General features: G+C 49.0%; 2 protein-coding genes and 2 long non-coding RNA genes across 6 annotated transcripts; 1 reads left to right on the top strand and 3 right to left on the bottom strand.

The window, feature by feature from the left end:
• Positions 1-1,385: 1,385 nt before the first annotated feature.
• LOC136185553 (uncharacterized) lies at positions 1,386-2,581 on the bottom strand. Its single transcript, XR_010669569.1, has 3 exons — positions 2,162-2,581; positions 1,809-1,860; positions 1,386-1,760 (listed from the first exon to the last, which is right to left on the bottom strand). It is a non-coding gene; the product is annotated as an uncharacterized lncRNA (long non-coding RNA).
• Positions 2,582-3,380: 799 nt separating this feature from the next.
• LOC136184960 (uncharacterized) lies at positions 3,381-3,705 on the top strand. Its single transcript, XR_010669453.1, has 2 exons — positions 3,381-3,442; positions 3,492-3,705. It is a non-coding gene; the product is annotated as an uncharacterized lncRNA (long non-coding RNA).
• A 153-nt stretch (positions 3,706-3,858) lies between these two features.
• Positions 3,859-11,336, bottom strand: LOC136184956 (protein ABHD8-like). Of its 3 annotated transcripts, XM_065971976.1 has the most exons (17): positions 11,260-11,336; positions 11,095-11,203; positions 10,890-11,041; positions 10,762-10,843; positions 10,416-10,632; positions 9,176-10,360; positions 8,152-8,929; positions 7,861-8,105; positions 7,418-7,572; positions 6,653-7,345; positions 6,503-6,612; positions 6,172-6,425; positions 5,750-5,905; positions 5,063-5,694; positions 4,607-5,014; positions 4,280-4,450; positions 3,859-4,228 (listed from the first exon to the last, which is right to left on the bottom strand). In XM_065971976.1, exons 2-6 carry the CDS (start codon positions 11,155-11,157, stop codon positions 9,951-9,953), a joined length of 924 nt encoding a protein of 307 aa, XP_065828048.1. In that variant the 5' UTR covers positions 11,158-11,203; positions 11,260-11,336; the 3' UTR covers positions 3,859-4,228; positions 4,280-4,450; positions 4,607-5,014; positions 5,063-5,694; positions 5,750-5,905; positions 6,172-6,425; positions 6,503-6,612; positions 6,653-7,345; positions 7,418-7,572; positions 7,861-8,105; positions 8,152-8,929; positions 9,176-9,950. The 3 variants fall into 3 exon arrangements, with proteins under 3 accessions (XP_065828048.1, XP_065828047.1, XP_065828046.1); XM_065971975.1 differs by having other exon boundaries at positions 6,503-7,345; positions 11,095-11,274; XM_065971974.1 differs by lacking the exons at positions 7,418-7,572; positions 7,861-8,105; positions 8,152-8,929; ... (4 more) ...; positions 11,095-11,203; positions 11,260-11,336 and having other exon boundaries at positions 5,063-5,459; positions 5,522-5,694; positions 6,503-6,572; positions 6,653-7,410.
• An 11-nt stretch (positions 11,337-11,347) lies between these two features.
• Positions 11,348-21,239, bottom strand: LOC136184953 (myoferlin-like). Its single transcript, XM_065971970.1, has 52 exons — positions 21,086-21,239; positions 20,809-21,025; positions 20,597-20,652; positions 20,451-20,539; positions 20,294-20,396; positions 20,038-20,236; positions 19,913-19,988; positions 19,792-19,855; positions 19,605-19,742; positions 19,425-19,538; positions 19,336-19,366; positions 19,169-19,284; positions 19,069-19,112; positions 18,932-19,014; positions 18,821-18,870; positions 18,707-18,760; positions 18,581-18,649; positions 18,379-18,511; positions 18,234-18,331; positions 18,053-18,169; positions 17,680-17,982; positions 17,514-17,617; positions 17,360-17,453; positions 17,189-17,299; positions 16,982-17,134; positions 16,781-16,924; positions 16,639-16,716; positions 16,496-16,575; positions 16,293-16,410; positions 15,951-16,193; positions 15,675-15,888; positions 15,362-15,621; positions 15,142-15,303; positions 14,989-15,087; positions 14,768-14,932; positions 14,471-14,716; positions 14,292-14,417; positions 14,123-14,239; positions 13,932-14,054; positions 13,834-13,869; positions 13,688-13,779; positions 13,462-13,632; positions 12,922-13,393; positions 12,782-12,870; positions 12,628-12,723; positions 12,521-12,568; positions 12,369-12,459; positions 12,212-12,311; positions 11,943-12,148; positions 11,773-11,882; positions 11,557-11,704; positions 11,348-11,500 (listed from the first exon to the last, which is right to left on the bottom strand). The coding sequence occupies exons 2-52, from the start codon at positions 20,900-20,902 to the stop codon at positions 11,465-11,467; spliced, it is 6,363 nt and encodes a 2,120-aa protein (XP_065828042.1). The 5' UTR covers positions 20,903-21,025; positions 21,086-21,239; the 3' UTR covers positions 11,348-11,464.
• Positions 21,240-21,243: the final 4 nt, after the last annotated feature.

Genomic DNA, 21,243 nt, shown 5'->3' with positions numbered 1-21,243 from the left:
GACACTTTCCAGTAGTGTGTAAATCTAACACGTGCTTGGAACTCTATTTAGTCTGGTCGTTTTCTCACGTGAGCATGCGAGCTCTTCTCATTGGTCGGCGAGGTGTTAGTGGTCCGGGTTAGTTCTTTAGTCTAACTGAAGTTCTCTTTGTCTCCGGTGGACCGAAGCTTCGCCGAGTCGCCGCACGATCATCGATCTCAACGTCTTCATCGCTGCTGTGAAGCGCACGCAGCTCGGATCGGCGCAAATTGGTAAGCGCAGTGAAATATTTATCCTACGTTTCCCCTTCAGCTTCGCCCGCGCCTCGCGTTTCGTGTTCGTCTTGGCGCGTCGAGCGTCGGTGTAATGCGCGGCGTGGCTGCTTTTGCTCTCCGACCGCGACGCGACGCGTATCGCGGGCGTGATGACGCGCGTAATCCGCCCGCATTCCGGCGATCCCTCATCGCGCGCACTCGCATTTCGTTTCATTTCATTCCCTTCTTCTCTTTTTCGAAGAAGAATGCCACGTGGCCACCACGACGATCAGGTTACCCATTGGGGCCGCATTGGTGTAGGCACTTAGGGGGCGGGGCTTTCTGCAACGTACACGGCGCGGAGTGCCTGCGATGCCACTGCCCGCGCTCGTGGGCATAGAAAATTTCCGACAGTCTAACCATTAGGTCTGGTTTCCAAAAGTCTAATCGAGGGCGGGTTGGGGTTCGCGAGTGAGGGCTGGTGGTGTTGCAGCGCATGATGCCCTATTGTGTACGTTGCAGGGAGTGTAGCGGGACAACACTTTGGAGGTCAATGGATGTATGAGGTAATCTAGGTTATTTAATTACAAAATTACGTGCCTGCTTTTCTTTTCAGGGTAGTTTATTAGGTTTTTATTTTATTTTTATTTTGTTTACAGGTTTTTCCCACAGGTTTTTATTTTGTTTACAGGTTTTTCCCCATAGGTTTTTATTTTATTTGCAGATTTCTATTTTGAATTTTGCAGGTTTTTATTTTATTTTATTATTAATTATTTTTCTTTTTAGACTACAAATCTAATATAAATTCTAATTAAGCTGAAGCGTCAATTTTGAAAGATACGGTAAGTGTTTCAGTCATAGTATCGTTTTCTTTTCACTGACATGACATTGCAGGTGAAATAAAGGATGAAGAAGAGGAAAAGATTTTTTTGCATTATTGCATGAAGTTTTTTTGCATGAAAATTTTTTGCATGTGATTGCATGTCTCTTGATCTCCAGTTTATGGAGACAGGAGTGATAAATTAGCCTAGGGACCGTCCATGGGAGCGCGCGTCCTCGTTTGCCGCTGTAGTGCGCTCACGCGTCGTCGAAGACTACGAGCGCGCGCGTGCCCCAGCTGCGTGCCCCACGGGTGCGCGAGCGTCCATCGTCGTTGCATGTGAGCGTTCATGAAAGTAGGCGGAGTTATAACCAAATTTTTATCTGTAATATCCCGGATAAATAAAATCAAATTAAAAATTCTTGTCTCTTCGTCCCCATTTTCCCGTCGTCGTCGTCCTGCGCTGCCGCTTGACCTCCGGGCCAAGCGGTGGGACTGAGACTGCAGTCCCCACAGCAGACTTTACCCAAGTCCACAGGGGGTCGGCGGATTAACCTCCGACCGCCAGGGAGGGTGGCGCATATTAACCTCCAGCCCACATGGAGGGAGACTTTAACCCAAGTCCCCAGGGTGATGCCTTCGTCTACATCTTCTTCTTTCTTCATCTGCTTCATCAGATTCGTCGACGCGTCACGACGAGAAGCGAACTGAAACCAAAGTAAAATCAGAGTCTAATCAAAAGCTACGATCTCTACCTGTAGAAACATTGTGGAGGAGGGAACGGATACACATGCTGATATAAACAAACTACGAAAAATGCCCAATATTAGCCAAAATTGAAGACGTGAGGTCAATTTGGTACCACAGAGTCAAACAGGCAACCGATCCCCACCGTTTCATAAGAAAATATCGAGAATCGGAGAGGTGACCAAAAACCGTGTGCTATAGTTCAGGGATGCTAAAAATCTTGACCTCGCGGATTTCCAACGAAACGCGCTCTATCTACTCTAAGATGCTAATATAACAACCTCGCGCGGTCAAACGGTTAGTGCGAGTCAAAATTCGCAAAGAAAATGCGCCAATTGATTCGGGGGGCCCCAACGCGTACCTGTTCCAATATTCGCACGATTTCTTCGAATTTGAGCGTGAATTATCGATTGAGAAGCGCTTCGTAGTGGCAGATCACTGCAAAAAAAAAGAAGCGAAAGTGATCGGCGACGTCCGGGTGGACGGATCGCCTTTTTCATTGCGAAAAACGAGCACCCGATCGCCCATACGCTCACCGACGCCGTAATTTGCATCGTTGTTGGCTTCCGCGTCGTCGTCGTCGCCGAAATCGGCCGTTTTCTTCGTCTACGATCTACGCCACGCTCTCTTCGATCACGTGTTCGTTTTCCCGATGTCCGGGCCGTTCGACAAGCCCGCGAAAAAGCCAATCGACGATAATGTACAGGGAAACGTAAGACGAAACTGCGAAGAAGAAGAAACGCGACCACGAGGCATCGTACGCCATCTTGACCTTGAGGCGAGAAATCTTGCATCATCATTGCCAAGAATAGAATTGCTGACCATGATCATGATGCAATCGATAGTCAAACGGTATTGAAAATTCGCACCTATTCGAAAGGAACCAACCAGAGCGCTAAATGAACCCAACGTGACCTCAATGGACCAATGAGCGCGCTGGGCGGAGCTACACGGTTCAAAAGGGAAGTGCACACCGATTCTCCTTCAGTTGCGGCCTAGGGTGGGTGCGGCGTGGAGCAATCTGCGTCTCATCCTTGACGGACTGGCTCGGGAGTATCGGCAAAAGGACAGTCTGGATCGTCGGATCAGCGTGGCCCACGGATTAATCCCGTGCCGGAGCCTCTAAGCAGGGCGATGGGGGGCTTCGGCCTCGGTTCACGCACTGAGCAGAAAGATCGCCTACATGTCTTATTGTTGCCAAACGAGCACGACCTGCGTTAGGCAGAGTGGGTAACGGCTCGGAGGGGGTGTCGCAAGCGGTCTGGTTGCCGGCACTTATCTCACCAACTGGCACGATTAGATTGCGGATGATCTGGCTCAGGAGAATTCGATCTGGGCATTGCACGTCCTTTCCTGTCGACTCCTACAAACGGTAGTCAGCCGCTCTCCACCTCAGAAGCCCTGGTTCTTAGCTTCGTGCTTACCAATGCGGTCAGGTATCGTCGCGCCGGGGGACTCGGTATTAGGGGCCGACTACTCGTCCAGGCGGATACTGGTTGAGGTGGCCTATGAGGTCAAAACTCGCCCGAAACTTTTTGGAACGGGTGGCCATTGCTTTGCGGTGGCTGCCCTGAGCTACGAAGCGTCCGAACCTCCCCGTGGTGTAGCTCGGGTAACGCTAATACGGACGCATTCAGAAAAGGTACGTACAACGATAATTTGACAGTGACTAATAGGAATTTGATTTTTAGGTCGTGAAGGTAAACGAAGATAGAAGAACGAACAAACGAACGATCGACGAAGACGAAGACAACCGAAGAAAAACCATCGACGAAGACGTGCAAAAAGGCCCGGAAGAACGAACGACGACGAAAAGAAGACTCGAAAAATACAATAGACACGTTAGATTCTGCACGAGTACATGTACTGTAGAATCGCTGTACGAAATAAAATGCGCGCAACTTGGTCGTGTACGTGGCCGCGTCGTCGCGTATTTGCTCAGATTTGATTCTCGCTTAGCCTGCGATCTGTTGAATGGTTCTCTGAACGAATTGATCAACATGAAAGGCAGAGACAAGCGTGAAACGTACGTTTCGCGCGATTCGGCAATAAAATGCGTTGGTAACTGAAATCGAGGCTCGCGATTTCGAGGCTTCGAAAATACAGCAGACAAACAAGCACACGACGAACATCATTGTCTGTTGGAAAGCGCAGACTCTTTGGTATGTTTACACTGAACTTGACTCGGAAGCAGGTTCCGGCATCCGTTCAAAGTCGACCGACACCATATTCCTGTCCTGATCGTAACGACCTTTGTTTGAAATCCAAACCCATAAAAATAAACCGGCAGCTATCAGGTCTTTAGCGGCTGCCACCCAACAGAGGAAGTAGGAGTAACCGAGGTTCAGGTCGGCATTAGGGAAAAGGAGTTGCAGTTTTGACGAATACATTGCCGCAAAAGTAATCAAACCAAAAGCAAAAACTAATGCTAGGGAAAAAACGTTTATTATCATCGCATCAACTGAGAGCGCATGCATACCTTGAAAAACACAAAGTCCCGATGCAACGGTTGCGTTTCTATTTATCTTGGCGTCGATGCCAAGGGTAATCGCTCTGATCGTGGCTCCCGCGTAGGCCAGTGAAACAATTGAAAGCACCAAGAAGACGATGGCGAAGGTCCGAACGGCAATGAACCAAGCTCGTACTGAATCTAAAAAAAGCACCTTGACGCCACTATTAATTAACTCAAGTAATCACGTTGCGGTACACTTGATGTGCGGAACTTCCAGAAAAATAAGGAACGCGGAAAGGGAACGGGAGGAAAGAAGGATGTATATGGGGAGCCACCACGACGGCAGACGTTTACCAAAATTCTATTCGTTCGGAGTCTGACGTACACTCTATTTCGAGTTGCTCAATAGCGACGCAGTCAAAAGACCCTTTTAGGCACACTTTCCAAAGACCAACCGGAAGGTCTACCCCGACGCCGTAGAAGCCGAAAGCCCAATAGTCCGTCGCAACGCCAGTTGCGCCGACAAGTAATGCCCCTATAATCAGAATGAGACCCGCTGATGCTGAATGCTTCATCGTTGATAACATGATCGACTTCTGGAGCCTGATGTGATATAGCGAGTGCACGCTAAGAAAGCCGAGAACCTACGTAGTGAATCTGGTCAAGCCCACAGAGTTATACAGTATTAACTGTGCTTATCATTTTGCTTGCGTTGCTGTACTTTTCATCTTGATGACTGTTTGGCCAAAACCTCAATCCAGGCTAGATACTACTTGATCAATATTAGTAGTATCGTGTACATGTACTTACTAGACAATGCCATCAGAGGACTTTAGGAATGTAAGGTACATATGTCGTGTAAAATGAGAAAGAGATTCAGAAAGCTATACGTAAATCGGGGCAGCGCTGGCCTGCTATTAATTTTGTATCGCGTCACCTTGAATTAAGGTAAAGGAGGAGTCTATGACTTGGCATCTATACTTCTCCTAGATGCTACGCATTGGTCACGGAGTAAATTAGTGATGACATCGACTCGTGACAATCCGTCTTCATTCACAGACGACATTTTGACGGCAGTTTTCGTTTCTAATTTCGAAAGCAGGCTGCTATTTGCGCCAACAGCGATACAAAAACAGACAAACGCGCCATTCAGCGGATTTCTGTTGTGAAAAGCCGCCAACTGCGCTTTCACACCGGAGATTTCAGGCTGACGGGTTTCGGCGTCACGTTTCGGTCCTGGTCGTAACGAATATCGTTTTCAGTCCTTACCGCAAAGAAGCAACCGGCGGCAATCAAGTTGAGAATGACTGCCGTCCAACAGAGGATGTATACGTAGGAGAAACGGACGCTGGTCACTTCCGCGCGCCTCGGCAGATTGAGTGCGCCCACACGTTCAGACCAGTTTCCCACAAAAATAATCAAACCAATAGCAAATGCAATTGCTGCAGAAAAACCCGGCATTATTTTCATCTCTGTGGGCTTACTTATACATGACACCTTGAACGACGCAAATAGCACAGGACGCGGCGCTCTTATTATTGACGTCCTCGATTCCAACGCGAATCGCTCTCAACGTAATTCCCCCGCAGACGAGCGAAGCAATTGAAAACACGAACGAGATGTTCACGAAGGCCCGAACGGCAATGAGCCAAGCTGTAAAAAAGTAACAACGAAATCACGTTAGTGCTGCGTCATGCAGCGCGTCAACTGGTCAACAGATGGTTCCCGGTCACGGATGCAGAAGAAAGGAAACGAAGATTGGCCATGCATATACTACTACTAGAACACTGCGAGCATACGTAAAACAAAGAACAGCGGGATAAGGAAGTTCAAAATTTGCCACTACAGTACTCCTGTTCTTCTTTGGTTCCGGTGAAAAAGAAGCCGCGACCCGGGACCCGGATCCGAAGTAATCTTACACGTCGACGCAATAGCGCTGCAGTTGAAAGCGTCAAGCTGTGGCAGTTTGACGCACATTTTCCAAAGATCGAGATGAAATTTTATCTCGCCGGCGGACGCCTCGGCCCACGAATTCGTGGCGACGCCGACGATGCCGAGAACTAATGCCACGACGACCAGAACGAGGCCCGCTGTTGCAGCTATTATTTTCATCGTTGTAGACATGGTCAATGCGAACGCGCGTCCGGAGAAGTGAGATGATAGCGAGTGTGCGCTAAAAATAAACAAAACAGATGAAAACCTTGACGTTTTTCCGCTTGCAGGCCCACTGTATATATATATAGTACATACCACTCCTCTTCAATGTTTTTCATGTGACGAAAATAGTCTCTGTCTCTCAGGGAGTAAATTGTACCACCATCTATATATAGAGCGTCTTAGTGAAGGGTTTGCACCAGGGCCTGCCAATATCAAAATGTCTCAACACGGATGTGGTCTCACTGAGCTTTCTGGCTTTCTCCTTTCGTGTTTCACTGGCTAAAGCGTCGCGCCAGTTACGCTGTAACATCGTGTAAATTTGAGCCAAATAATGGAGTCTGGCACCGTCCGATTAGCTTGAAGCGAAAGGAGGAGTCGATGACAATCCGTCTCCATGCGTAGAACGACGTTTTGACGGCAGCATTCGTTTCTTTTCTGAAAGCAACTCTTCTTCGCCGCATTCGCATTCAAATCCTCGTACGCCGAGAGGCAAAGACGCGTTTATTCTTCTTATTCGACAAGCAACAGGAAAGAAAACTGCTATAGCGCGCGCTAACAGATTCAGAAATGTACCGGCAGGACTACCGGCAGGGATGTACCGGTTAGCACACACACAGCATACAGACTTCAAGAAAAACAGACAAACACATGTGCATACATTTAGACGATTTCTGTTCTGAAAAAGCCGCGTGTACTGCGCCTTTTACGCCGGATATCTCATGCTGACAGATTGCGGCATCACGTTTCGGTCCTGAATGTTGCTCTTAATCCTGACTGCAAAGAAGCAACCAGCGGCAATCAAGTTGATAGCGACTGCCGCCCAACAGAGGAAATAGGAGTAGAGGACTGACTTGATCACTCTCGTGAAGCTGCTTTGGTCCAGAAGTTCAGGCCATTTTGTCACAAAAATAACCAGCCCAATAGCAAATACAAATGCTGTAGGAAAGCCGGCGTTATTTTTATCTGAACCATAAGCTTACTAACTTATAGGTATGTACTGTACGACACCTTGAACGACGCAAATTGCAGCGGCTGCGGTACTTTTTAAATTGACGTCGATTTTCCAATGCTAAGCCCTCTCAACGTGATTGCTCCGCAAACAAGTGAAGCAATTGAAAACAAGAACGAGATGATCGCGCAGGCTTGAACGGCCTTTAACCACGCTGTAAAAAAAGTGCATTGCTGAGTTTGACGCAATTAATCATGCAGATCAGTGCTCGTCAAATGAATGATCCGTCCTGCACACGGATGCGGAAGAAAAACGGAGAGAAAAGAACGCGGAAATCGAGGGAAGGAGACGAAAATTTGTTACCCATGCAGTACAACTAAGACCACGCGTGCATGAGAGTATGAGCTGGACGTATACGCGGCACGAAGGGAAAACTTCGCGGAGCCAAAAACGTGCATGACAGTGCATGGGAACCAGCTAGGACCCAGTTTCGGAGTCTCACAAGTTAGTGCGAGAAGGACGCAGATGTTGAGCCGTAAGACTGACGATTTGACGCACACTTGCCAAAGACCATAGCGCGCGGTGGCAGTGAACGCTTCGGTCCGCGCTTCGAATTCGGTCCGCGCTTCGGCCCACGAATTCGTGGCAACGCCAACGATGCCGAGAAGTAATGCCACGACGATCAGAACGAGGCCCACTGTTGCGGTTATTTTCGTGGCTGTAGACATGATCGACGAGAACGCGCGTCTGGAGAAATGAGATGACAGCGACTGCGCGAAAAATATAAGAGTACCTTATTGACGTTTTTCCGCTTGCACGTTAATTAATTGTAATTATATGCCGCTTCCTCTTCTTTTCCGCGTTGCCAGGTCCTGGTGAAAACCTAGTGTAGCTCTTACTTCCTTGTCATCAAGGGTCCCGATTGTGTAATAGAATTTGCAGTCTTGCACTGTAAACGCAAAGGAGTGCACGACAACCGCTTTCCTGCACAAAGAACGCAATAACGGACAGAATTTGTTTACTTTATAACAGCAACTCTTCTTCGCCGCATCTGCATTCAAATCCCCGTGCGTCCAGAGGCAGAGACGCGTTTTATTCGACGAGCAAGCTGCTATATTTTGCCAACAGCAAGACAAACAGACAACACACGTGTGTGTACACCACAATTCAGCTGATTTCTGTTCTGAAAAGCCGCGGACTGCGCCTTTCACACCGGAGATTTCAGGCTGACAGGTTGAGGCATCACACTTTGGGCCTGAGTATTGCTTTGAAACCTTACTGCAAAAAAGCAACCAGCGGCAATCAAGTTGAGAACGACTGCCGCCCAACAGAGGCCGTAGGAGTAACGAACGCCGCTGGTCGAAGAATTGCTCCCCTCCTGCCAGTGCGTTCATCTCAAACGTGAGCCAATACAAACTTATACCTTGAACGATGCAAATTGCAGCGGACACGGTGCTTTTTTTAGATTATTCCAATGCTAATCGCTCTCAACGTCATTGCCCCGCAAACCAGTGAAGCAATTGAAAACACGAACGAGATGATTGCACAGGCCCGAACGGCAATGAGCCAAGCTGTAATGTGAGAAAGGTGCGGGGTAACACCCAAATACGTCACGACCGGATCGGATAGAAGTCTTTGAGGAACGCGGAAAAAGTGCGGGAGAATTCGTATGGCCGCGCGGCTAAAGGAACAGCGGAGCATGGGGCTCGAAATGTGCCAGTAGACTAAGATTGAATTCGGACTTTCGGACAGTTACGGGCCGTCCGCACGGGGCCCCGCGATCGAAAGTTTGCTACAATTACTATTCGGAGTCTTACGCTTTTCCACAGCGTAGCAGATGACGTAGTAAGACAGCGACCATTTGTAGCACCTTTCCCAAAGACTAATGCGTTCTTTCTCGTTGCCGCCGGCGGTGGACGTCTCGCCCCACCAACTCGTGGCAACGCCGGAGATGCCGAGAACTAGTGCCACGACGTCCAGAAAGAGGCCCACCGTTGCGGTTGTTTTCATGGTCGTAGACATGATCCGGTGAAGTGAGATGCGCAGACTGTGTGCGCGCTAAAGACGAAGACCTGCGCCGTGACGCTCTTCCGCTTGCGCCCTTCACGGTGTGTTTATTGTTATCATTTCAGGCAATTAAACCTGTTCAATACCAAATACATACGTATATACGTATATACATATATTACTTTCTTGAAAGACGTGACGATCTTCCGCTTACATGTATAGTATGCTTATCATTTCAGACAAACCGCTTCTGCTTCAACCTGCCAAATAATACATATGTATGACGTTTGTACCTTTCTTACTTTCTTGAAAGACAGGGGCCTCAACAAAGGCCTCGGGCTTTCTGAAATCTTTCTCCTTTTTTGCGCAATACCTATTCTCCTTCTCTCATTCTAAAACAATTCAAGAATTCCAATTACAGTACCTCTTCTTTCATTTAGAAAGAATTCGGCGTTTTTAGCTCGTTTTAACCGTTCGACCCTCCAAAATCGTCACTCTGCAAGCAGACGAAACTCTGCATATAATTCGTTTTCGAATTCAGTACACAAAAGAAATTCTACAGTAGACGCAGCCGCCTTCTCTCTTTCAATGATAAAGAAACGTCGCCAGTATCGCATTGAACTGCTTCGATGCCTCAAGCATCACCAAGTGCCCCGCGTCCTCGATTTCGCAAACGCGATACGTCGCGCGGCGCGAGAACAAGCCCGCCACCAACTTCCTCATACTCTCCGGCGTCACGGTCTTGTCCAACTTACCGTGAAGCACTAGAACCTCGGGCAGATAACTGACTTGGCCTTTCGTCGGATTAAATACGGAGACACCCGCTTCGATGCCGTGGGTCCACGCGCCGGCGAGAATGTCCTGGCCGATTTGCTTCATCATGGACATGGGGTTTCCGGACGTTATGGCGTTTTCGTGCTGGATTAGATCGGCTGGAGCTTTCGGTGAGAATATCTGAGCGTTGGACGAGTCGCGTGCCAGAGGACGCAGCCACTCTACACATCGAGAATTATAGGGAGTCTGGAAGTTTTCATTACTTTTCTCTGTTACCCAGCAAGAAGTTTGGCATTTTCAACGCCAATGATGGTATGGAAGGAGGATCGGCGCCGGATGAGATGAAGATTACCTTTTTCACTTCATGGAGACGTTTTTGTTGTTTGAGCCAGGCGAGTAGATGCAGCATGTGAATAGAGCCGTAGCAGTGAGCGCCAATGTAGTTGATTGCCGTCTTGTACTTCTGATAGACGGCCTTCAGAGTCTCAAAATGCTAGCAACAGAAAAAAAATTACTCCGTAACGTTAGCCAGTACTACTGTAAATATAATTCAATATGCATTGGTCTCGAGAGTAGGGTAAGTGAGGACTATTGTATTGTATATAATATCATTTTAGCATACCTCTCTCGCGCTGTACAATTCGGCCGATTCCACTTTTTCGCTAATGCCGTGGCCGAGAAAGTCGAAAGCGACGACGTTCATGCTGTATCAAATTAGCTCTAATTGGATTTTACTAATTCTTACGGTACCGGTCGCAGAAGACTTTCGCCTGTTGTCGATACTGGCCCGCTCGTCCGCCGGCGCCGTGCAGAAGAAAAAGCGTCTTGTTCGATCCGTCGAGAGTGTGCCATAGAACCCCAATTCGATGCTCGCGTATCTTGGCTAGACGCAAGCCGAGCGTCTGCGAAACGAGAGACGACGTTTGCTACGAAATCGAAACGAGGGCATTCTAACCTGAGCTTCGGAATGAACTGGCGGCGGGGGTAAATCTTCTGCCGTTGCCTTCCCTTTTGACATTGCAACAGTGTACGGGTCTGTCGCATAGTTTCGTATTTATCGGGAGCTATGACGTCAGCTCTCGCCCAGGGCGTGGACCAAGCAAATTAATTAATTAACTACCAGCAAACGGGGAAATGCAGAGACGACACGTCGAATGCTCCTATACGGGTCGTTTGCTGCGACAAAAGTGACGTCGCATCCGCACTAATGACGTTAGGCAGCTCTTTTAGCAACAAAACAATTCATGTCCACACTGCACAGAGAAAAATACACGCACGTACATACAAAAATGAATTCCGTGGCACCGCAACTTGAACGAAGGCGTCTAATTTCCAATAACGAGCTTCCGCACCGAGTACCCCTGTGCACGACAGAAAAATGACGAGAAAACACGCACACCTCCCGCGTCAAACTCACCGGGAAGTTGTAGAAAAAGAGAACGAGAAACGCCACAACGATGCCAATGAGAAGCAGCGCAAGAATGAGCCATTTCAAACGACGCCAGATGATGTACTTGCAGCTCTTCCACGGCGACGTAAACCAAAAGAACGACGTGTCGGGACGACTGAGAACAAGCGCACACGCGAGAGAATAATACACGCGTAAGTAAGAAAGCCCTATCTATATACTCACTTGGGGGGATCCAATTTGGGATTCGCGTTCGGATCGTCGCGAGCGCGCCCGGCCGGACGCTCCTCCGCCTCTTCCTTCGTCAGAATTTCGAGTTCCAGCTCGATTTTTCCCTGCGCGAGACGTGCCGGTGAGTGCGTGCGAGCGAGAATCGGAAACGTCGTTGGGCTTACCGCGAGGCCAATCGTTCCTTTCTTCTCCGGCGGCTTGTTGAGCTTTCCCTTCATCGGCCACCAGCCGCGAACGCGTTTGCTTTCGAACAGGCTGAACGTGCCCTCTCTCGGCTCGCCATCGTTGAATTCCGGCATTTGCTCTAGAGCACACGACTTCGACGTTCGGGTGTAGCCGAGCATGTCGTTCAGGTTTAATTCGATGTCGCCTGGGGTTGGAGAATGAGGGAGAATGCTAGAACAACGCGTGCGAAGACGCGCGATCATCGTACCCAAATAGTCGTCTGGGTTGAAGATGTCATTGTCCCACACTTGCATGACCAAGACGGGCGGCAGGCGACGCTCCATTTCGTCGAGACTCCAAAAGTGTTCCTAGAGAACGAGACGTTGATCCAGGACAGGCATTATACAGTAAGCCGTTCCGTTTACCTTCTTTGTGACGCTGAGACACTGCTCGGTCGGGTAATATTGAAAAGGAAAGACAAAACGCCAATTGAAATTGCCCTCTCCGTTCAGAGAACTAAAATTTTAACGAGCGAGTCACGCAATACATTGCGAAGGACCAACAGTCATATACGTACCGGTAATGAACGTCGGTTTTTTGCTTCTCGTCGATTCCTCGAAGCCACCTGAAGAGATACGACTAAAGTGAGTGGGCGGTCTTTCTCCCGACAATACCCCGTAATACCCTGAAACGTAGATGTCGCTCATCTCTTCGCCAAACAAATTGCTCTCGTCCAAAATGACTTCTTCCGTATTCCAAACGACACAACGAAGAACGTATCTACACAGAAAAGGAATTTCCCCTTTTTTATAAAAAATTTTGTTGACGAATACCATACTCTTTCGGCTTCCTATTCGAAATATCAACAGGCGGCGGCAACGCCGCCGTAGGATCAACAAACATGTCAACCCAAAGCTGCACTCTTCCCTGAATAACAATAAATAAAAAAGCAAGTTCAAATTTTGACTATTCCCTTACTTGTTCAACCCCCGGTCTCATTGGATTGAACAGCGGTCTCGTCTCGACATGTTCTGGCACCAACGCGGCCGCGTCCAATCCTCGCAGCGCGCTCACGGCCAAGCGCTCCTTTTCCGGACCCAAATAGCGGCGAATTCTCAGTCGTTTCGCCTCCTCGTCCGACATCTTGCCTTTTCCCGACAACTTGAACGACGACTTGATGGCGCTGACGGCGCCGCTTATAAGCGATCGCTTTGACGTCGTGATCGGTTCGGCGTCGACGCTTTCGGTCAACGACTGAGCGGCGGGCGACGGCTCATTTCTCCGCCCTTCGGTGCCGTCGACGGCACTCTTGGGAAGCGTGAACGTTCTTGCGCCGATAGACACTTGGCCGGCGACCGAATAGTTGGGCGTGGGGTAGCTAAAACGCTCGCACACGGCAGCCAAGATTTCGGACGGAAGGCGCACATCGCGCCATTTGTTTACTCCGTCCCTAAAGAACACACGATTGCATTCCTACTTGGATTTCAAATGACGCGGCGCGAAGGGTACTGCACTTACACGTAGTAATCTTCCGGGATGCCGCATGTCGCTTGGTGTTTCGTCAGATAGCGATTTTCCAAGTCGATCGCCGTTTCGCCGATTAAATCGTCAGCGCTGAGCAGGTCGTAGTCCTTCACTTCGATTTTTAGCTGGTGATCCATCGGCAGCATTCCTTTGAGCTCGAAGAAACTAAGGCGGGGACACACGGAATAAATTGAGAGAAGCGGGCTTTAATTTATCAAACCAGCCAAATGTCGGATTCACGCTGTTCGGAACGTAATTATCGCGAGAGTCGTATTTCTCTTTGCCGAGACGCACAACAACGTAAGCATCGTTCTGAGGCGGTAAGTATCTCTAACGTTGCGTTCACATGTTATAGGAATATCTCACCTTTCCGTTGTCGTCTTTCGGAGTCAAATCGATACCCTATTTCAAAACAAAATAATCATTATAACTTGCTCTGTGCACCCCCAGAAAAATTCGCTTACCCTGACTACGTACAGGCGAACCGTCATCGGCACGGGACTGCTCGACGGCACTTTGCCAAAGAGAGGCGCTGGAGGTGGACCGTCCACCTCGTTTTCAGGAAGTGGGGCAATTTTGATTGCACCCTTGATTCGCAGAGGAGAAGTGCGTGAAGAAAGAGGACAATCGCTCTTTGCGTGAAGAGGTCACATACCTTGAAAATTCCGGCGACTTTTTCCCTGCCCGTTTTTCCTCTCGTCAGAGGAAACGTATTCAAAAAGTCGGCGAATTGGTCAAATTCATTCACCTCTTCAAGGCACGTGTCGTAAATCTAGAGACCAAGGTGCCGTGGCCCCACCGCAAACCCAAAAGAGAAACCTCACCATGATTCTGTCATTGTAGTACTTCGCATAGTCGGCCACTTTCAAGGCAACGCTGTCGTCATTCAGAGACGCGTAGTACTTCGACCACCAATCGAACTGCTCCTCCCCTTTCTTATCGGGATCAATCTAAAAATCCATGAAAGGATCCTCTTTCTCGATTTCTCTACCCAACTCCTTACCTCGTCGACAATAGTGAGAGGCACGTCCGTGGGCGCTACTGCTCCCGCTGTCCTCACCTTCGCTGGATCCCGCCGCTGCGACGGGGTCGACATCAGCTCCTTCCGGTGATCGTCATCATCTTTCGAGTGATAGCTATTAAGATCGCCGACGCAAAACAATCCGACGACTGGCTTTCGGCCGAACGATCGATGATCGATGACGCGAATATTCAAAGGCGGACAGTAGATTCTTTTCCGTGGCAGGTACTAAAGAGATTGTCTCTACTCGAGATTAAATGTACGCATCAATTGACGTACGATGCTTTCAAATTTCAAAGTCGTTTGTCCGTAGTTCGGATTCTTCCTCGCATCGTCGAGCGGCTCGGTCGTTTTGACGATGCCATTGCACTCTAGCTGAACGGCCGGATTGGTGACGGTGAGCGCTTGAAAGCGCTTCATGTCGCGCACTCCCCAAGTCAGAACCTTGGGAAACGATTAGGATGACGTATTGATGGAATTTGTTTTACAAATCGACTCACTTCGATTCGATAGCGTTGCTTTTCTGGTGCAATGCCGCTCGGAACGATGTATTTCTTTTCGCTAGTCTGCGTCGGTCTCGACAATTTCTGCATCTTAATCTAGAGAATCGATCAATAATTTGTTTTCTTTTCCTCTCTCTCCCCTTTATGTACCGCAGGATTCTCCGACGTTGCGATCAGATGAAAACAGGCCAAAAGCTCGCCGTGATCCTCGTTCATGTACTTGATCGTGTGCCACTGCAAAGCGGGCTGCACGCCGGCGTTCGCGTGAACGAACACAGGAACGCACACGCGCCCAAGAAAATCGTCCCTCGCCTAAGAAAATATAAGAGCAAATTCCATTAATTAATTAATTAGACGCCTCTTCTCTCACAATGGTATCCTTGTCGAAAATTTCGATAACGACCTCTGGGGGATTTTTCACAAGTTGCTGGGGATCCTCGAAGAGGTGAAGATGCTCGAAGATGAGCGTCTCGTCCCACGTCGGCATCACCGACTCCGCGATGACGCGCGTCTGCATGCTGCGACGTTGAAACGAAACGCGACAGTAGGCGTCCGACGTGCCCGAGTCGTCGCCGCTGCGAATGTTGCGCGCCTGGTACAGGTACGCGCGCAGTTCGTACGTGTACGGTTCTGCGAAAACGAGATGAGACAATCTTTAGACTGTGCTCTTCTCGTTTTCTTACCGTCGAATACGAGCGTCACGCGAGGCGATTCGATGAAGACGTCGTTCTTGTGCTTGAATTCGAACAGAGCGGGTCCGGCTCTCGGACCGGCGACGAGTTTGCGCTTCCAGAGACGACGACGGGCCAAGTCGAAGGTGCGCGGCTTGAAGTGGTACTTCGCTTCGGAACGAAAAAGGCGAGCGTACTCGTACATTTCGGATTGCTTCAATTGAACCTAAGGACGATAACATTCCCAACGCAATTCAAAGATTCTTTTTTTCTCTCTTCATTTCTGACTTTTTCGCCGTCCGCTTCGTCGCCCGCCTTTCTCCTTCCGCGCATCCAGCGTCGTCGACGCGTCAAATGATAGACGCGCTCAGACGGATTATATCCAGCGAAAGCATCGTCGACCGTGTACTCCCAGCCTTCTTCGTCGACGGCGCGATTGATGTCGACCTGCCACTCGTCGTCGACCCACTCCCAGCCCGGCGGCAACTCAATGCTGTCCAAACTTTTGAAGTCATCGTTTACGTTTCCTTGCTGTATAATGAAAAAAAACGAGCGAGTGGATTATTATTCGGTCAAAGGACAATGCGCGAGGGAACGCGTCGTGACGTTGTATTAGGAAAAATATTTTACCACGTCGCCGTATTGGCTTTCGCATCGCAACCAGTTGGTCGCGGGAGCTCGCGTTTGGTACTCAAACACGTCATCTTCAAAGAAGGTGACCTCTTCGGCGTCCTTGTCGCCCGTATAGCTGTGAAAAAATGCAAATCAGTAAGCCATGAAAATTCACAAGAGTGTCCACAGGCGTCAGAGTGGGAATTATTGGTACATAGAACCTGTTCGGTGGAACGGAATCCCAGAAGCCTTCCCAAGTCCAGCCTTCCGGCTCTGCAAAATCTTCGCGAGGCATGGAAATCTTATAAGTAGAAAAAAAATGAGTAGGAAGACAGTGCCGGGCCTCATAAAGAAACACGCGTACTTTTCCCAGACTGTCGGACCAATTCGGTCGACCCACGGCATCTTTCCATTTAGAGAAAAACTTGCTCTGATTCTCATACTAACACACATGAAGAATCGATATGTAGAAGAGCCTGAGTGCATTAGATAATTCTAATTCGTACCGTTTCGGCAAAAACGGCCATCGATCCGTTGCCGTGCGACTGATTCCAACTCGACTCGTGTTCGGCCAAACCGAACCACATTTTCACGCGCAACTGGGCCGGCAGTTCGAGATTTTTCGACGAGACGCCTTTCTTTCCGTGATACTATTAAAAACAATTCGAGATTTATAAAGGAGTCGATTCGATTTCGCGTTTTGTTGCCTTCAGATAGATCGTCGCATGTTGACCGCAAAGTTTTCCGCAAGCAAGCGGCCTCTCCGAAAAGAAGAGCTGATAGGCGGGAATTCGAGCGTAGGCGATTCGCTTCTTGGACGACAGCATCCAAATCACAATGTCGGGAACGTCGTTTTGAGCCTATTATGAGCAACGTTGACGATTCGAACGTCCGAATGACAGACAATTCTTTACCTCAAAAAGCAGCGCTTTCAATCGATTGAGATAGTCCGCGCATTTCTCGACGGCTTCTCGCACGTCCGTCGCGTTGTCGCGCAATTCTGCTGCCTCGCTAAGCAGAGTCGCCTGGGGAGAAGAGAAAGGATGAATTGACTCGCGCGTGTTTTTTTTCGCTGCGTTTCCCACCATAACGTCTCTTCGAACTTCGTACATCTTGACGTCGAGTTTTGTCGTCGTTTTCGCATCGGGATTGGGCGGTCGGATGGTATTTTGGGGTGCCCTAAAAACGGACGCGACTTCGCATTTTCTTATCTTCCGCGCAAAACGCACAACGACGTACAGATCATTCAAAAAAACGTTCAAGACTTGAATGACGGCCGACGCGCAGATTTTCGTGGTCGCTTCAAAATCAAGCAATTCCGTTACCCTCTTGACACCCGTAGCCTATACAAAAAAAAAACCAAGTACGTCAAACGTTCCGACTTCAAAGAAAATCATTTTCTTACCAAATGATCGCACGTGTTGGAAATAATCGACAGACACTCCAACCGATAGGTCATGTCTTCCCACTGGCACGTAAGGCTGCAGCACGGCTTCGCCTTGTTCCACGAAACGTAGCAGTAATGATTCCCGTTGTAGACGGGCGTCGACGGTTCGGTCGACGACGGCTGGGGCATCGACGCGCTGTCGAGTTGATTGCCGTAGTTGCCGATGCTGACTTCGAATTCGGCGGTGCCCTCCTTTTCGCTCACCATCGTCGCGTCGAAGAAGACGGCGTGAACGACGAACTTGCGACGTCTCAAGTGCGGCTGATCGAGAGAGAAAAAGGCGATCGGAGTGAAATGCGCGGAGGCGTTCGCGCGCGCGTATTCGACTCACGACGACTTGCACCATCTCGTCGGCGGTGAGAGGTTCGACGTGCTCCATGCCTTTCATTGTGCCGAGCGTTGTCGAGATCTCGAGAAGAACTCGACCCCTGTACGCGGCTCCCTCCATCTAGAAAGACAGAAAGAAAAGGAAGGTTGCCAAGGAGACTTCTATCGAGTACTACACTCATTACCTTTCCTTCGTTCAGATAGTCGTACTCGTCTGTGACGTCAAACTTACGCGGAGCGCCGTAGAGATTCATGTAAGAGGGACCGAATTGAGGCAAGAACCCTAAAAGAAGAGTAAATAAAATATTCGTCGTTTCTCTTTTTTTTTACCTCCTTCTCCGGGAACGGAGATCTGCGAAAGCGGAATGTATCCCGTGCCGACGATGTCGTCCTTATTGATGGAACCGAGGCCGGCGTCGCGATCGATGATGCGCACGCGAATTTTGTCGCACATGCTCGGTATCTTGAGTTTTCAAAGAAAAGTTGATACACCCCCCGTCCTGCAAATAGGGTGGCGCTTCTACGGACGTACTCGAATGCCCAAATTGATTTTCTCGTTGAATTTGGGATTGGCGTTTTCCTTGTGATACTCCGTGCGACCCTAAAAAGAAAAAGCGTTGCTGTCTAGTCGGTTTCCTTTCCCTAACTAGCCCAAGACCTTTTTCCCTGCAAACGAAATTTCGACGTAAGGATCCACGAGATCGATATCTTCCTGCAGAGAAAAAAATTAATGCATGAAGCGTGCTAACCAAGTAGCTCTGTATATTTGCACCTTTTTTCGAGTGAACAGAGACTTGAGACCGCTAAGAAATCCGACGTCCACTATAGAAAGAAAGAAAGAATGCTTCTCTACTACTAATAAACAGTCATCTTATTTCCTTACTTCGCGGAACGTCTTCTGCCCGGAAAACTTTCACTTGAAGCACGCCCGGCTGAAGTTGAGCGCCAACCGGACGCAGAAGATTCCTATTGGAGATTTTCTTAATCATTATTACCTTCTCTTAATTATAAGTGCCATACGCCTCAATATCAACTTGATCGTCCATGACAAGCTGAGGAAACCTCTGCAAACGAGAGAAGGTTGTCTTTAGAAGCAGAAAAGCCTCGACTGACGTCATACCACAGCCGGATCTCCCGGTCCCAAAACGACGAGACTGACTTTGAGAAAACCTTTGGCATCGTGCGCGTCAACGAGCGGATTGGTCAGCAGAAGCCACTTGTGAATGAAAGCGTGATCTAGACAGTAAAGAGATGAGAAAATCAAAACGTTGCTACGTATCCTTTTACCGTTTTCGACGTAGATCGTTCCGAGGTCAAGCTGAAAAAAAAGTACGTCAGAAATATATGCAAAAAACACAACGTTTTGGGCGTCTTACTTCGAACGATCCGATGCGAGCGTCTTTGCGAAACGTACGCGAATGGTCGACCTGAATTCGCATCACCTGATCGAAGACTTGCGACGGTTTCATCTTGAGCTCGAAGAAAAACATCTGAAAAAAGAAAAGAAAAAAAAAACGAGTTCTTCTCTTCTTCTCCTACGTCATAAGCGCTCTCACCTCGTCCCAAAAGGGTTTGTCTGAGTCCTGTATGACTCGACTCTGGCGACTATGACTGCCAACGAAAACATTTGCAACCGGATCCAAGGGCTGGGCCTTGCTCACGAGACGTCTCGCTTCGATGACGTGCACTCGAACCTATGCGGTCGTCTCTTGGGGAACCTATAATCCTAATTAATTCTTGTACCTGAAAGTCGAGTTCCTTGTCTGGAAACTTGGAAATCATGTCGTCTCTTCTCTGTTTTCTCTCGCTGCAAAAAAAATTCCTCGTTTTATTTGTGGCATTCCCCTGTCGACGCCGGCCTTACGCCGCTCTGCGCGCCGCAGCAGCTCGTTTCCTTCGAAAGAATCTACTTCTCGGCTTTCCAGCAACCCCATCGGCTTCTATAAACGTCCATGACTCAATCGTTTCAATTTCAATATTCTTTGGTACCTGCCGTTGCCACATCGCCGCCGCCGCCACCGCCGCCGCCGCCACCGCCGCCGCCGCCTCCGCCTTCCTCGTCATCCATTTCATCTCCGAGATCTTCCCCGTCGACTGGATCGGCACCGTCAGCAGCGTCGGCATCGCCCTCTTCGCCGCCGAGATCCTTCTCGGGATCGTCGAACTGCACCGAAAGAAGAATGCTTCCCTATATGGATAGGACAAGATGAGAGAAGTCTTGCATAGAAGTATTTGTGTATCTTACGTTCGAGGGCTTTCCGAATTCGTCGACTAGAGGGTATTTTCCTTCGATGCTGCACCCTTGCCTTTTGATGTCTTTGAGCTTTAGATCGAGTTGACCGAGGTGTCTATGGAACAAAAGGCATACTAGAAATATCGATTTTAGCACTCGTGTCACGTACTCGTCCTTTCCTATCATGTCTTTGTCATAGACGCGAATTTGCAAGGCAGCGTCACCCGGAACGGGAGCCTTGACGACGAACGTGAATGTCTACAGGAGGGGAGAAACTTGGAGATGGGTTTCAAAATTTGTCGAAGTAGCGTTTACTTCATTCCACGTCGGATTCAGCTCCTTTTTGATTGTTTTCGTCCGAGACGTTTTGCCTTGCGAGAGGAACGATTAGGATACTCACGAGATGCCGTAACAATAGCCACGGCATTAGGGTCTACGTACGTACAGTAGGTATGCGAACAGGGCTAGAGCACGAACACTTCGCTACTAGGACCCCAACAAACGGAGGCGTCGAAACGCTTCCCTACCCGAGTAGATTATCTTTGCGTAGGGATCGCTCGTTCCGCCCCGATCCTTCGCTGGCAGATTCGTAGCGCCCTTGACGAGCACTTGCAACGCCATGAGCTTCGACGCGTTGCCTGCACAAAATCGCCCTTTGTCGCCTTCTCCTCCCCTTGCGCGAAGCGCATGCTCCGAACAAAAAATGTGGAGGACTGTAAAGTGAGTTAGGTCTGCGAAGAGGGTCTAGAAGCGCGAAATAGATCGAGCAACCATGACACTGTCTAATGAATAGTCGTTTGCTACTTGTGAGTAAGTCTAATCCGCTTCGGCTTTCGCTCTCTAACTCGTTCAATTAGTTCCAGCTCCGGCTCTCCAAGCAACAGCTAGGTTGTACGAGCACGAATTGAATAAATTCACTGCTTCACATGCGGATTTGAATCGGGTCTACAGTAGAAGACCGC

This window comes from Oscarella lobularis, chromosome 3 (assembly GCF_947507565.1).
Source record: "Oscarella lobularis chromosome 3, ooOscLobu1.1, whole genome shotgun sequence".
Lineage (NCBI taxonomy): Eukaryota > Metazoa > Porifera > Homoscleromorpha > Homosclerophorida > Oscarellidae > Oscarella > Oscarella lobularis.
Note: the sequence above shows the minus strand (reverse complement) of the source record. Positions and strands in the feature narration are given on the sequence as shown.